Here is a 17500-nt window from a genome sequence, read left to right as displayed (position 1 = left end):
ACTCAGTTTTCAGTGTCAGTTTCTCAAGGGGACGTCACTGCGTTCGAACAAATCCACTTGTGCCACATCACATCTGCCTGACAGATGCCTGACAGTAGCGAACACAGCATGCTGGTCAGGCCTTGAGTGCATGTATGGATATTTGTGTACGCGTCTGAGTGGATTTTTTCCTCCAGAATTTCAGCCAGAGGACGACACTTTTGTAGACATGGGTTCTATTTCAGTGCGCCAAGCGCGTGGTGCACTCATGATCTAGTCTCACCCGAGTGACTGGACGCTGAGTGATTTCCCAGTCAAAGGTGGGAGACAGGGTGAGAGCAGGAATGGAGCCCACACCCTCAAAGTATACTGAATTGCCATATGAGCGTCTTACCCATTCTGCCACCTTCCTCCTAGACGTTAAAAGGTTACAAATAATCGATGCAGATATCTATACAATCACACAATTATACACACAAGAAGAAAAGAGAACCATTTTCCAAGTGGTCTTTAACTTTGTGCGAACCCGTCTTCTTTCTTTCAGGAGAATCAGACACTTGCCGACATCCGCCCCCTTTCGTGATGGTTACGCCTACAACGACTTCATGTACACTTTGGCTGGGCGTGTCGCCGAGGTGTTGGGCGGGGCTTCATGGGAGGAGCTGCTGCGCACGCGCTTGCTTCAGCCAATGAAGATGGAGCACACTACACTCGTCGATCCAGAGATGAAGACGAATGACTTAGCCACTACCTATATGGAAGCTGGAGGAAAGCTTGTAGAGCTTGATACTTCCCTTTATACAGAGTAAGGGTAGTATGTGGTTTGTAGAGCTTGATACTTCCCTTTATACAGAGTAAGGGTAGTATGTGGTTTCTTTCTGACCAAGCTTCATTACAGGCCCTACGAAGTTTAAACACCAACTGTATGATGTGTAATTATGGTTCGTTTCATTTACAACCAATCAGAGACTGAACCATTCTTCACAAACTTGTCCTTCCTTGTTTGTTTGGAATCGTCTGGAAAATGATAGATCGATAGATAGATTGAACTTTGACATCGCTTTTTACATACCTGCATTGTAAATGGTCAGCATCCATCCCAAACTGCCTAACTGAAAAACAGTTCACTGCCTTGCTTGCAGCGTCAGTGCCTACAGATCGTGTGGAGGAATGGTGTCATCAGCTGACGACATGAGTCACTGGATGCACGTGCTCCTGCACCATGGCGTGACATCAGACGGCGCCAGGGTCCTTCCAGAGAAAGCCGTACAGAAAATGCAAACAGCGGAAGTTCTACTGCCCAGAAAGGACGGGCACTTTCTGCACAGACCTCAGTTTCCTGTGCTGTATTCTGACGTTGGTTATGGCCTCGCTTGGTTCACGGCCGTCTACAGAGGTGAGTGGCGCTACAAATGCAGGAAACGTTTTTGGCTGGAACAAAAATACAATAAAACAACAACAACAAAAATCCAAAAAATGAATACTTTTTGAACAACTGGATTAGATTCAAATGTAAAATTCATTTGTTTGGATGTTTCTGTTTTTCTACAAAAAGATTATCGAAACATTGTTCAAGCATTTCGAATCATATCATGCTTTTGTCGAGAGAGAGAGAGAGAAAGATTTTAATGACTCGGCCATTTTGCACGTGTCAAGTGGGTGGGTCGGGGGATCGGGGAGTGAGAGGTAGGGAGTACAGGGGCAATTATTTAAACAGTGTGGAGCGCAAGTCATCGCCGTGAGAGAGAGAGAGAGAGAGAGAGAGAGAGAGAGAGAGAGAGAGAGAGAGAGAGTGAAATGGTTAATGTCATTTGTTGAAAAGCTCTGGTGACACAGTATGTACTAACCAGAACAAAATGGTGCAGAATATATAAAAATATAACAAAGAAAAAAACAACCAAATTGAAACAACATAAACTAATAAGAGATTTGCGACACTTTGGCACTTTGTCATTAGCTTAATAAAGTACACGTGACAGGGGGGTAATGTGCTTTTTTTTCGGTCGTTCGTCTCCAAGGTTTGGACAGTACACAGAAAATAAATTACAGATAAATCATATAATAAATATTTACGCATACAGCATCGACACACATCATATCAATACAAACACATACTAAAGTATATATAAATTCTGAAATAATTATTTATGCCTCAACATCAAAACCTGCCTCAACATCAAAACCTATCATATCAATACGAACACATCAAATAATTACAATGTCAAGATTGACCATCCAAATGTAGCCCTTCCTTTTTATCTATGTTTTTTCCTCATAGAACCCATACTAGTTTTTAATACTAATGGGACATCGACACATATCAATACGAACACAAAACAAAGTACACATAAAACATATAATAATAATCTAAGCCTGTATCATCGAAACATATATATCAATACGAACACATTTCATAATTACAGTGTCGAGATTGACCATCCAAATGTAGCCCTTCCTCTTTACCTATACTAATTTTTATTTTGCTAATGAGTGTTTGGACCCGAAGATGGACGTTTTCCGCATATTTATTGCCTCAGATACATATTTTGCAAGTGAAGGTATCATATCTTCATTTTCTGTCATCAATTTACCGAACAAATCTTTTCTCTGCGCTGGAGCTGTGTTGAAAAGGGTACAGTTTTTTTCGCAATTCATCGTATCTTTTGCAGTTAAATATGAAATGATTTTCACCTTCTGGGCTTTCGCCACACAATGGGCAAGAAGTTGCTCCGTCTGAATCAAACCATCTTCTGCTGGCATTTATTTGCTTATTTATCATCATTGTTGTCTTGTTCATTTATTTATTTATTATTATTATTATTTTATTATTATTACCATTACTGCTACCTTTTTTATATCATAATTATTATTTATTTATTTATTTATGTAAGCGTATCTATTATTTATTCACCTTTTTTTTCTCTCTTTTTTTTTTCTCAAGGCCTGACTAAGCGCGTTGGGTTACGCTGCTGGTCAGGCATCTGCTTGGCAGATGTGGTGTAGCGTATATGGATTTGTCCGAACGCAGTGACGCCTCCTTGAGCTACTGAAACTGAAACTGAAACTGCTGGCATTCAGTCCAAGTGCTCTCAATCTGAGCTTCGCAAAGCAGATTTTATGCCATCTATTTGTTACGATCTTCATATACTTCCCTGTTTGAAAAAAAAAATATAAATGAATAGAAACATTTATGTACCAGTTTTGTTTGTAACATGCTATAAGTCTATCTTTAAATTGCGATACAAAGCCCCTCTCGTGCCCTACTCCTAGGCACATCCAAACAAGACCGAATCCATGTTCTGTTAGTGTTTTCTTGATGTGGAATACCCAGTTCTGTTTGCCCTTCTCCTCTTGCAGCAGCAGCATCTCGTATGCTTGTCTACACAATAGTGATGTTGGCAGTCTTGTTAGTTTAAGCCAATATTTTATGCATTTTACAATTGATCTAATATGCAATGGGTATCTGCCGGTTTCGCCATACATTATAGTATTTGATGAGTGTAATGGGATACCAAGAAAGCGTTCATTGCAAATGTATGCACCTTTTCCATTTAGTTATTTGTGTGTCGAAAAGTTTCCAAAAAAGTTGTGCGTCAGTCGAATGCAGTCTCCTGAGTGATTTTATAATTTTGGATTACACCTTTTTTTCCCTTTTCTATTTGCTTCATCCCACACAGACGTCAAACTCAACTTTGTTGTGAATAACATTCCTAAATATTTATATGTATTGGTTACTTTTATTTCCCTATCACCATAGCACCATTTTTTATGAGTCGAAAGATGACCTCCATTGCGGAAAACTATAATATTGGTCTTATCGAGGTTTACTGTTAGTTGTAGTCTGTCTGTTTCTTGCTTAAGGGCATTTAATTGATTTTGTAACTCTGTGGGTGTGTCAGACAATAGAACAACATCATCAGCAAATAGCATAAAGAACAATTCTGTTGCGCCAGGTGTCATTTATATTCCATGTCTACCCTTCTTTTATAACTCCACTGCTAATTCATTGATGAAAAAGGGAAACAACTGTGGGCTTAGCATAAAACCTTGTTTAACCCCTCTTGGACACTGAAAAAAGCCCGAATACATACAAGTACAGAATAGTAGATGCTTTTAACAGCCATGTAAAACTTTCCATGGACCCCGCTTTTTCTTAGAGTACTCCACAGGATGTTTCTGTTCACAGAATCAAATGCTTTTGTGAAGTCTACGAATGCTACGTATAGCTTAGTCTTACATAAAAGATGCTTTTGGACTAAAGCGTATAGTAGATATATGGTCGACAGTACTATAACCTGTTCTAAAGCCCGCCTGTTCCTCTATAATGTTTTCTTCTAATTCTGTCCATTCTTAAAATCTTCGATTTAAAATGTTTGTATACACTTTACTAATTGTACTTGTCAAGGGTATTCCTCTGTAATTGTCCGGGTTGTTTGTGTCTCCCTTTTCATGTATAGGCACAATAATGGATTTTGCCCAGACCAACGGAGATGTTCCACTTTCAAATAATTTGTTAAACAGGGTAACTAGAAATTTCATAATATAACTGTTTGAATTTTTTTGCATTTCGCCGATAATATAATCTGGACCAGCACTTTTACCCGATTTCAGTTTTTTTTTATACTCGTTATGATTTCCTGTTCTGATATTGGGTCATTGAACAGATGTTCTTCCTCCACATCTACCGCTTCTTCCGTCATTACTTCTTCCTGGTCAGAACTATTATCAGGATATACCACTGTTCGGAGCTAATGTCATTATAAACCACTGCTTTCCGGTTAACTGATCTTATTATTGACCAGAACAGCTTAGGGTCATGAACGCAGTTTCTTAATTTTTCTCTTCTTTCTTCTTCGTACGCTCCTTTCTTTGTCCTTTTTTGCTTAACATAATCCTTCCTCTCCTTGACATAGTCTTCTTTTCCACTGATTCTTAACGCTTTCTGTCTTACATCTTTGGAATCTCTTAAGGAGTCTTCTGACCCGTTTCTTCTGCTGCCTGCATTCTATATCAAATCAGTCATTAAATTCTTTCTTAGATTATAGCTTGAGACTATTGCAAATAAAATCCACCCCGATTTTGATGAATATCGTGGGTACATCCAGTACACGCTGTACCCTATTTTTCTTCCTTTTTTTTCTTTTTATTTCTCCAAACTTTGCTGACACCCGCAATACATTTTAATAACTATCCAACTACTCTGGCAATGAACGCATTGGGAGGGGGGGGGGGGGTTCCTAAAGTCCAAAGCTCCATATAGAGCGTTTGTGAACAATTCAACCTCGCTATCAACACAAATCTAACATACCGATAGCTTCACTCAGACTGTCTTTGAAATCATTGCTGTGTAGCTCCTCTTTATATATCTGCAACTTCTCATCATTCCAGATAATCCTGATTTCACCAGAGCAGTCCCCCTTTTCAATTGGTTTTTGACTCTTCTCATTACATTGACTATGTTTCCACCTTTGCACTACTGGTAGGTGCCATGAATCATCAATGTGTAGATCACACCCTGCTTATAAATCTTCAGATAAAAGAAAATAATCAATAAAGCTGCTGCCGTGTGGTGACAGAAAAGCAAATTCACCTTCTGTGTCACTGCTGCATGCACACACACACACACACACACACACACACACACACACACACACACACACACACACACACACACAGAGAGAGAGAGAGAGAGAGAGAGAGAGAGAGAGAGAGAGAGAGAACGGATGTTGAATATATTTGAGGGAAAGTGGCCAAATGCAGAAGACGCTTATCTCCTAATACAGTGTTTGTGAGGGTCCCGGTTCATCATCATCATCTTCATCTTCATCATCATCATCACCACCACCACCATCATCGCCATCACCACCATCATCACCACCACCATCATCATCACCATCACCACCACCATCCGCATCACCATCATCATCACCACCACCATCATCACCATCACCACCACCATCATCACCATCACCACCATCATCATCATCACCATCACCACCATTATCACCGTCATCATCATCATCATCATCATCGTCACCATCATCATCATCATCACTATCATCATTACCGTCATGACCATCACAACCATCATCACCACCATAATCATCACCATCATCACCGTCACCATCATCATCACCACCATCATCATCACCATATAGAGCGTTTGTGAACAATTACCATGATCATCATCATCATCATCAACATCATCACCATCATCATCATCATCACCACCACCATCATCTCATCTCCATCACCACCATCATCAGCATCATCACTATCACCATCACCACCACCATCATCATCTCCATCACCATCACCACCATCATTAGCATCACCATCATCATCACCACCATCACCACCATCATCATCACCATCATCTACATCACCACCATCAACACCGTCACCACCATCATCATCATCACCATCATCATTATCATTACCATCATGCTCATCATTATCATCATCACCATCACGATCATCACCATCACCATTATCACCATCATCATTACCATCACCATCATCATCACCATAACCACTATCATCACCATCATCACCATAACCATCATCATCATCACCATCACCACCATCATCACTATCATCATCACCATCACCACCAACATCATCATCACTATCAACATCACCATCACCGTCATCATCATCACCATCACCATCATCACCACCATAACCACTGTCATCACTATCATCATCACAATTATCACCATCACCATCATCACCGTTATCACCATCATCATCATCATTTCAATCACTATCATCATCATCATCATCACCACCACCACCACCACCATTATCATCATCACCATCATCATTATCATCACCATCATCACCATTATCGTCATAACCACTATCATCACCATCACCATTATCACGATCATCACCATCACCACCATTACCATCATCATCATCGTCATCATCTCCATCACTACCATCATCATCATCATCACCATCGTTATCACCATCATCACCACCTACATCACCATCATCACCACCATTACCATCATCATCACCATCGTCACATTCATCACTACCATCATCACCTTCATCATCATCATCGCCTAAGTCACCATCATTACCATCGTCACCATCACCGCCACGACCATCATCACCATCATTATCATCACCATCACCATCATCACCAAAACCACCACCACCATCATCATCACCATCATCATCTCCACCACCACCATCATCATCACCATCATCATTACCATCTTCATCATCATCACCATCATCATCACCATTATCGTCACCATCATCATCACCATTATCATCATCATTACCATCACCATCATTGCCATCATCAAACGGTGATACACATCTCTCCTTCACTGTCAGAATACCCCGTGGTCTATCACTCTCAGAATACCCCGTGGTCTATCACTACCCCGTGGTCTATCACTACCCTGTGGTCTATCACTCTCAGAATACCCCGTGGTCTATCACTACCCTGTGGTCTATCACTCTCAGAATACCCTGTGGTCTATCACTACCCCGTGGTCTATCGCTCTCAGAATACCCTGTGGTCTATCACTCTCAGAATACCCTGTGGTCTATCACTACCCTGTGGTCTATCACTCTCAGAATACCCTGTGGTCTATCACTACCCTGTGGTCTATCACTCTCAGAATACCCTGTGGTCTATCACTACCCTGTGGTCTATCGCTCTCAGAATACCCTGTGGTCTATCACTACCCCGTGGTCTATCGCTCTCAGAATACCCCGTGGTCTATCACTACCCTGTGGTCTATCACTCTCAGAATACCCTGTGGTCTATCACTCTCAGAATACCCTGTGGTCTATCATCCCGGAGGTATATTCGCCTTCACCTCCCTCCTGGCCTTCATCCCCGACCTTGACCTTGGCATCTTCATTGCCACCAACGGACCTGGCTACCAGAAAGCCTTCCACGTCTGCAACTCCATCCTCTTCCACCTGACGGATCTTGTGCTGGGGCTGGAATCCTGGCTCAGTCCTCTGAACGTCTGCGACTTCCAGCCACACCCTGCCCCCGACACCTCCACCTCCACCAACCCCACCCACTCCTCCAGCATTTCCCTGAGCGACAGCAGCTGGAAGGATGCCCAGGCCTACCTCGGTTCGTACGGCAACAGGTTGATTGGAGACCTGGTGGTGAGCGAAGGGTCTGCACACGGTTTGTTGCTGAGGCTGAACGAGCTGTCTGCACGGCTGCACAAAACGGTCCGTGGCGGCGTTCTGGCGGGGGAGGTGTTGGGGGGGCGTAGCTTCCTGTCGATGGGTGGCGGTGTGAACGAGACGTTGTTCCTGACGCTGAGGTTTCTGAACGGTGACGGTGAAGGGAGGTACCAGCGGGCGGTGATCACCTTTCCCAACGACCCCCAGGACTGGACTTTCCAGCGGGGGGTTTACTTCCACAGTGAGCTGTAGTGTTGTTGGCCTTTTTTTGGAGGTGAGGGGGTGGAATAGGGCATTCCAACGCCCACTGTCCTGAAGCCCTCATGCCGCAGAGAGCTGGCAATGTAACTTGGGCACGAGACACTCTCCACTATAATCAAATCAAATTCCAACCCAGATGGTCGGGACAGCAGTTGCCTCCTCTGCTGTCATGATGGTCATAGTCGGATACAACTGACTGTCATATGTGTACAATGTATAAGGCAGCCCATCTCCACTTGAAATGTCTGTGAGATCTCTGTGCTGGAGTCTAGGTTTCAGTCCTAGTGTCAGTTCCAAGGCTCCACATCTACTACATAAAAAAAGAACATTTACCTTCAATACGTATTTCGCTTTATTGTATTTCAATGTAATTACGTAATTCTTTGCTCTGTCTAATTAGTTTTAATTCCATATCAGTACTTCTTAAGTTACATGTATTATTCCATATATTTTCAAAATTTGAACTGGTATCTCGGGTTGTGAATGTACTGCAGAACTGAAAAACAGTTTGTGATTTTTTTTTCTGAACTGATTTGGGGTGTAGTCAGATTAAAAGCATTGCAGTATGGTAAAACAGCTAAACGTCTCCAGTAGCACGCGTTCTCTTCGTGTGTTACGTTTTCATTGGTAAACTGTGATTGCTGTATTTCAACGGAATTAAAGATGAAAATGAATCGTGTTGTTTCAAATGATTTAAAGATGAAAATAATTGGCACCTCTGTCACATTCTCTCTCTCTCTCTATTTTTCCACACTCACACGCACGCACGCAAGCACGTACGCGCACACAAACGCGCACGCATGCACACGCACACACACATCACACTCTCTCTCACTCTCTCTATCTCTCTCTGTGTTTATTTTTCCACATCCCTACGCATGCACGCAAGCACACACACACACACACACACACATTCTCGCACGCACGCACGCACACACACACACTCACACACACATACACACAGACACGCACACGGACGCACACACAGCATACACACACACACACACACATACACACACGCACACACACACAGCATACACACACACACACACACAGAGTACACGCACACACACACACATACACACAGACACGCACACGCACGCACACACAGCATACACACACACACACGCACACACAGCACACACACACACACATACATACACACAGACACGCACACGCACGCACACACAGCATACACACACACACACGCACACACAGCACACACACACACACATACACACACGCACACACAACATACACACTCAGACACACACACACAGTCACAGTCACACACACACACAACACACACACAACACACACACACACACACGCGCACGCGCGCGCACACACACACGCGCGCACACACACACACACACACACACACACACACACACGCACACACTCGCTTTCTTTACACACGTGGTTCTAAAAGCAGCAAAAAGTTGGGATTGAAGGCTGTCGGAATAGCAGCTGTGGAGACACATGATGCAGTACACGCGCTATCATCAACCACAACAATCGGCCCTTGAATTAAAGGGGGCCAAACGCGGTCTCCACAGCTTCAAACACGTGGATGCTTTGATGGTGCTTTTGATAACGGGGCTCACTCTCAGCACGCTGTCAGCTGCCATCATAGACAGGGCATCAGAACTGACATTGTCGATGGCTATCCTTACGTGGTATGTCGCTTTGTTTGTTTCAGTTTTCAGTTTTTCACTTTCAGTTTCAAGCAGGTGTCTGTCAAGGAGGAAGGTGGCAGAATGGTTCAGATGGTCATCTGCCAGTACAGCGTCCGAGAGGGTCTGGGTTCGATTCCTCACTTTCGCCCTTTCTCTCAAGTTTGACTAGAAAAAAAATCCAATTGAGCGTCATTCAGATGAAGCGATAAACTGAGGTCCCGTGTTTAGCACTCACTTCACACACTTGTTCTGCACTTTGGGAAACGGAAAAATCAAACTAGGCTGTGCTGAGGTGCAACGGATTTTTTTTTTTTTTAAACGTTTTCATCTGGCACTCCATTCGAACCATAAAGCACAACACAAACGCGAATCTAGATTTTTTGTTTTTTGTTTTTTGTTGTTGTTGTTTTTTGGAAGAACGAAAACACTTAATGATATTAATTAATATATAATCAAAGTAAAGATTGTAAGAAAATAAACGTTCGTTAGTTCGTTGAGTTAGTTAAGTTTTGAACAACTAATAATCCTTTGCCTGTTAATAGACTGCGTTTTGACAGTTTACCCAGAAATGAAAGAATCAGTGATAAATGTTCCACAAACGTCATTGCTGATGAGTTTCACTATTTGTTTGTGTGCTCATTTTTTGGAAAGCATCAGACAAAAATGTTTATCTAGGTATTATAGAATCCGCCCAAACACCATTAAATTCCACCAATTATTTTCTGAAAAAAACAAAAGAATACTGTTAAAACTTAAATCATTGGTTTCTGCTATTCGCAGCTCTCTTTATCAACGTTTTGTCTGTTGATACGCTTTTTTTGCTTTTTTGTTGTTGTTGCTTTTTTGTGTGTATGTTTCTTTGTATTATGAGTGAAATAGTACTTGTCAATGTGTATATTAAGTGATTGAACAAATGAGCCTATGTTGTAGTTGTTCGGTGTGGGTTCTATCTTCGGAACAGCGTTTTCCTCAAGAGGGTAAGGAAGAACAGGAGGGGGAGGAAAAGGGAATAAACACCTCACACAAGATCGTTTTACAGAGTTTCTCTATTCTGATCTCGTAATTTCGTCAATGCGCGACAACGCGCGACAATGCGCTACAATGCGCGACAATGCGCTCTACAATGCGCGACATTGCGCTACAATGCGCGACAATGCGCTCTACAATGCGCGACAATGCGCTACAATGCGCTCTACAATGCGCGACAATGCGCGACAATGCGCGAGCCTCTGCACAAAAAGTACATAAACTCCATTTAATAAAACATACAAAAAATATTTATAAAACAATATAATAAATACTGCATAAACTATATTTGTAATGTACAGCATGAAAGTATTTTGACAACACAAATATAACACTTTATCATTTGGATGAATCGATCCATAGAAATTACAAAGACAATTCAGTAGAAATGAACAATAACCAAACAATCCCAGACACGGATCACCTTTCATTCGTTTACTAAAATAGTGAAATTAAGTAATCCAATTCATAACCAGAATAAATACAAAATGTTTTGACAAATAATGAAGAACCAAATATCTATAAATAATAATCAGAATAATAGGACCTAACGTTAATACCATAGATATCCTCACCTCATCAGTGTGACAACAGGCCAAACTTCGAAACACTAGGACCCGTCCGGTCCAGCCGATTCTCACGCTCTGGCTTACAGTTGCTGTGACGGGATCAGCTAAGCTATCCAGAACTGTACTCACTGACACTGAGGAGCGATGATCACAATAAAATCATATTCATAAGAAACACGCAACTCCTTCCCCTAGCATCACAAGCACCAACACGTAATTGCTTCCCCTAGCATCACAAGCACCAACACGCAACTGCTTCCCCTAGCATCACAAGCACCAACACGCAATTGCTTCCCCCAGCATCACAAGCAACAACACGCAATTGCTTCCCCTAGCATCACAAGCAACAACACGCAATTGCTTCCCCTAGCATCACAAGCAACAACACGCACGCGCAATCTCAACCACACATTCAAAGTGCCACAAAAATAAATGCTATTACACCTACTTCTTGTTTTTGACATCACTCTTTTTGTATTCATTTGATGTGTGTAGATGGTGAACGTGTGAAATGTCTCAGTGCCCCCAGGGGGCACACGAAATAAACTCCTTGCCTTGCCTTGCCTTGCCTTGCCTTGTTAGTTTCCGAACTCACTCAAAATAAACAAAAAGAAACTTCACACACTACGACGACGGCTGCCCACACATCTTCGGCGCCGACACACCACTGGCGGACACCATGGTACACAGGGCACCACACCGATGGACACCATGGTACACAGGGCACCACACTGATGGACACCATGGTACACAGGGCACCACACCGATGGACACCATGGTACACAGGGCACCACACTGATGGACACCATGGTACACAGGGCACCACACTGATGGACACCATGGTACACAGGGCACCACACCGATGGACACCATGGTACACAGGGCACCACACCGATGGACACCATGGTACACAGGGCACCACACCGACGGACACCATGGTACACAGGGCACCACACCGATGGACACCATGGTACACAGGGCACCACACTGACGGACACCATGGTACACAGGGCACCACACCGACGGACACCATGGTACACAGGGCACCACACTGATGGACACCATGGTACACAGGGCACCACACTGATGGACACCATGGTACACAGGGCACCACACTGATGGACACCATGGTACACAGGGCACCACACTGATGGACACCATGGTACACAGGGCACCACACCGACGGACACCATGGTACACAGGGCACCACACTGATGGACACCATGGTACACAGGGCACCACACCGATGGACACCATGGTACACAGGGCACCACACCGATGGACACCATGGTACACAGGGCACCACACCGACGGACACCATGGTACACAGGGCACCACACCGATGGGTGGTCCGCCCTTCCAGGTGGTCTTTGGCATGGCCGCTCTCCCTCAGCTGGTAGTCTTTCCCCTGGGACGGTAGCGGACCAGCGTCTCCCTTATCTCAGTCTGCCACAACCAGACGACGTTGTTCCCAACGGGAATGTTTCTGGCACTCCCGAATTCACCAAGGGCAAGCCAGCTAGCACTCCCGAATTCACCAAGGGCAAGCCAGCTAGCACTCCCGAATTCACCAAGGGCAAGCCAGTGAGCACTCCCGATTTCACCAAGGGCAATTCACCAAAGGCAAACAAGTTCGCACTCCCGAATTCACCAAGGGCAAGCCAGCTAGCACTCCCGAATTCACCAAGGGCAAGCCAGTGAGCACTCCCGATTTCACCAAGGGCAAGCCAGCTAGCACTCCCGAATTCACCAAAGGCAAACAAGTTCGCACTCCCGATTTCACCAAGGGCATGCCAGTTAGCACTCCCGAATTCACCAAGGGCAAGCCAGCTAGCACTCCCGAATTCACCAAGGGCAAGCCAGTTAGCACTCCCGATTCCCTATTTCACCAAAGGCAAGCCAGTTAGCAGTCCGATTTCACCAAAGGCAAGCCAGTTAGTAATCCCGAATTCACTAAAGGCAAGCCAGTTAGCACTCCCTATTTCACCAAAGGCAAGCCAGTTAGCACTCCGATTTCACCAAAGGCAAGCCAGTTAGCACTCCCGAATTCACCAAATACAAACTATTAAAAGTTTCAGTTAAAACTTCCAGATTTGCACATTTCTTTACTAACAGAGTAACAAATGTTTGAAACAATTTGTCACAAGACGTTGTTTCCGCAGGAACAGTGAATACATTTAAAAATTATCTTGATATTCATTTAAAAAATTTTAAATACAAAACTCATTTACATATTTATTGATTTTTCAAGCATTGCACACTCAGTGTTGAAAAATGCATCAGACATATGTGGGGATTTTTTTTCCCCCACTTCAAGCGGGCAAAAGGCCTTGTCAGGCCTGCACGCCTTGATATTGATATTGAAGCCAGTTAGCACTCCCGAATTCACCAAAGGCAAGCCAGTTAGCACTCCCTATTTCACCAAGGGCAAGCCAGTTAGCACTCCCTAATTCACCAAGGGCAAGCCAGTTAGCACTCCCTATTTCACCAAGGGCAAGGCAGTTAGCACTCCCTATTTCACCAAGGGCAAGGCAGTTAGCACTCCCTATTTCACCAAGGGCAAGCCAGTTAGCACTCCCGAATTCACCAAGGGCAAGCCAGTTAGCACTCCCGAATTCACCAAGGGCAAGCCAGTTAGCACTCCCTATTTCACCAAGGGCAAGCCAGTTAGCACTCCCGAATTCACCAAGGGCAAGCCAGTTAGCACTCCCGAATTCACCAAGGGCAAGCCAGTTAGCACTCCCGAATTCACCAAAGGCAAGCCAGTTAGCACTCCCGAATTCACCAAAGGCAAGCCAGTTAGCACTCCCGCATTCACCAAGGGCAAGCCAGTGAGCACTCCCGAATTCACCAAGGGCAAGCCAGTTAGCACTCCCGAATTCACCAAGGGCAAGCCATTTAGCACTCCCGAATTCACCAAGGGCAAGCCCGCCGTTCAGAAATTGGAGACAGTCCCAAGCGAGCGTGACGTATTTCATGGATGACGTCAGATTCATGTGTTTCACAAGATGTCACACTACAAAACATCGGCTGGGAACCTTTTGTTCCTGCGTGAAAATTGTCCGCATTTTCCAACAGACAACATCAAAATTAACATGCACAAAGATACTATATCAAAAATTGTCACTGACAACACATGTACAAAGTGATTTGTTACACGAGGACGCAAACCTTTCCACTTAATTCATCATCCTCAATTGTGTTTGTGTGTGTGTGTGTGTGTGTGTGTGTGTGTGTGTGTGTGTATGTGTTGTTTTTTTTAATTGTAAAAGGGGATACAAAAATACTTCAAAGACATAAGAAATGCGTTTTTGTTAAAAAGGTTCACACAGGCAAATAACTCAGCAAGCGCCCTCGCCTGTATTTACAATATCACAACCGAGTTCAGTTTAGTTCAGTTAACTACCCAAGGAGGCGTCACTGCGTTCGGACAAATCCATATACGCTACACCACATAAACGATAGCTAAGGACGAAGAAAAAAGGGCGGAAACAAATAGAGCAGAGGAAATTTCTAGCAAAGAATTTCCAGAAGACTATTTATACTCAAAGACACCCCAGCCCACACCCCCACCCAACCAACCGACACCCCCCTTCCTCCCGCTATCCCACTATCCCACAGGAGACAATATAATTCTGTATTATTATAGTAATGTAGGTTATGTTTTGAGGGCCTGTGAATGTCTCGCTCAGGCGCCGTTGCCGAGCGGTTGAAGCGTTGGACTTTCAATCTGAGGGTCCCGGGTTCGAATCTCGGTAACGGTAACGGGTGGAGATTTTTCCGATCTCCCAGGTCAACATCATGTGCAGACCTGCTGGTGCCTGAACCCCCTTCGTGTGTATACGCACGCGGAAGATCAAATAAGCTCGTTAAAGATCAGGTAATCCATGTCAGCTTTCGGTTGGGTTGTGGAAACAAGAACATACCCAGCATGCACACCCCTGAAAACCGAGTATGGCTGCCCACAAGGCGAGGGTAAATAAACAAAACGATGATACACATAAAATGTTACATGCCTGACTGAGTGTGTATGTCTGCGTGCATGAAATCTGATTGCAGCCGTCAGTCGGCTCTACCCAGGTAGGCAGCCTGTTGTGCAAATGGCCCCGTGTTTGTAAAGCGCTTATAGCTTGGTCTCCGAGGGAGGATAGGCGCTATGTAAGTATCCACATCATCAACCTGAGCTCGGAAAAAAAAAGATCAAAGCGCTGATTGTTACCAGTTACTGCGATTAAAAGAGGTTCTCTGAACAACGACCCGAACGTTTTAGATCGTTGATACGTCTGTTTCAAAGACAGGCGGCAGGTTGAAAAACACAGGTTGACGCCTGTTGCTTGACTGTGGCTGATCCGAAAAGAGAGGTTTTATGACAACTCTGGTGTGGTGACAGGTACGCTGACTGCACACAACCACGTTTCCATTGTCACGCAGCTGTCTGCATTGTGTTGTATGACTTTTTGACACGGCAGAGTTCTCTGCCTGAACAAAAGAAAAAAACGATTCGGGCTGGTGTTGTTTGTTCACAGGACTCGCCACCCGTATTGTCTTTGTTCTTTTACGTGCGCTAAGTGCATGCGACGACACACGGGACCCCCTGTTGATCGTCTCATTCAAAGTCCATCATTCAAAGTGGAGGGTGGGTGTGGGATTCTGTCCCGTGCTGTTCAGATTCTCTCGTTTCTTCGGCGGACACCGTTACCTCCAGGCTACCACTGTTACGTTTGTCACGTTTTGTGTTTGACTGGTAGGAAGTTTGTTTTTTTTGTTTGTTTTTTTTGCTTTTTTTTGTTTTTTTTTTTGTTTCGTTGTGTTTGTGAATTTATTCATTTAAAATTATTTTGTGCCTCAACAGATTGACTAGCGTCCACACCATCACTCAAGGTCTAGAAGAGAGGGGCGGGGAGGGGGCGGGGGGGGGGAGACTGGTAAGTGTGGGGTTTCTATCCGGTGTTGTTCAGATTCTCTCGCTTCTTCGGCGGACACTGTTACCTCCAGGCTACCACTGTTACGTTTGTCACGTTTTGTGTTTGACTGGTAGGAAGCTTTTTTGTTGTTGTTGTTTCGTTGTGTTTTTTAGGTTGTTTTTTTTTTTTAATTTATTTTGTGCCTTAACAGATCGACTAGTGTCCAGACCATCGCTAATGGTCTAGTAGGGAGGGGAGGGGGGGGGGTAAAAACTGGCAAGTGTGGGGATTCTATCCGGTGCTGTTCAGATTCTCTCGCTTCTTCGGCGGCCACTGTTACCTCCAAGCTACCACTGTTACGTTTGTCACGTTTTGTGTTTGACTGGTAGGAAGTTCTATTTTATTTTATTTTATTTATTTCCATTCTTTTTTGTTTATGTCTTGGGTTTTTGGGGGGTTTTGCTTCAACAGATGGACTAGCGTCCAGACCAGCACTCAAGCTCTAGTAGAGAGGGATACAAGCGTCCAGACCACCACTCAAGCTGTAGTAGAGAGGGATACTAGCATCCAGACCACCACTCAAGCTGTAGAAGAGAGGGATACTAGCATCCAGACCACCACTCAAGCTCTAGTAGAGAGAGATACTAGCATCCAGGCCACCACTCAAGCTCTAGTAGAGGAGGATGAAATACTGGCAAGTGTTTGGATTCTATCCCGTGCTGTTCAGATTCTCTCGCTTCTTAGGCAGACACTGTTACGTTTGTCACGTTTTGTGTTTGGCTGTTAGGACGCTTTTTTTTCAGAATCTTTTCTTTTTTTTCATTTATTCATCTATTCGTTTATTTTTGCCTCAACAGATCAACTAGCATCCAGACCACCACTCAAGCTGTAGTAGAGAGGGATACTAGCA

General features: G+C 44.0%; 1 protein-coding gene across 1 annotated transcript in view; it reads left to right on the top strand.

Moving 5' to 3' along the window:
* LOC143288244 (uncharacterized) overlaps positions 1 to 13106 on the top strand; it is a 19726-nt gene extending 6620 nt beyond the window's left edge. The window contains exons 3-7 of the mRNA XM_076596593.1: positions 524 to 784; positions 1122 to 1375; positions 7781 to 8392; positions 11022 to 11068; positions 13017 to 13106. Coding sequence (XP_076452708.1) covers positions 524 to 784; positions 1122 to 1375; positions 7781 to 8392; positions 11022 to 11068; positions 13017 to 13106 — 1264 coding nt within the window. The remainder of the gene's footprint in view (positions 1 to 523; positions 785 to 1121; positions 1376 to 7780; positions 8393 to 11021; positions 11069 to 13016) is intronic.
* The last annotated feature ends 4394 nt before the right edge of the window (positions 13107 to 17500 follow it).

The sequence above is a fragment of the Babylonia areolata genome, chromosome 12 (assembly GCF_041734735.1).
Source record: "Babylonia areolata isolate BAREFJ2019XMU chromosome 12, ASM4173473v1, whole genome shotgun sequence".
Taxonomy (NCBI): domain Eukaryota; kingdom Metazoa; phylum Mollusca; class Gastropoda; order Neogastropoda; family Buccinidae; genus Babylonia; species Babylonia areolata.
The sequence above is the reverse complement of the archived record's forward strand: the minus strand, read 5'-3'. Positions and strand labels throughout refer to the sequence as shown.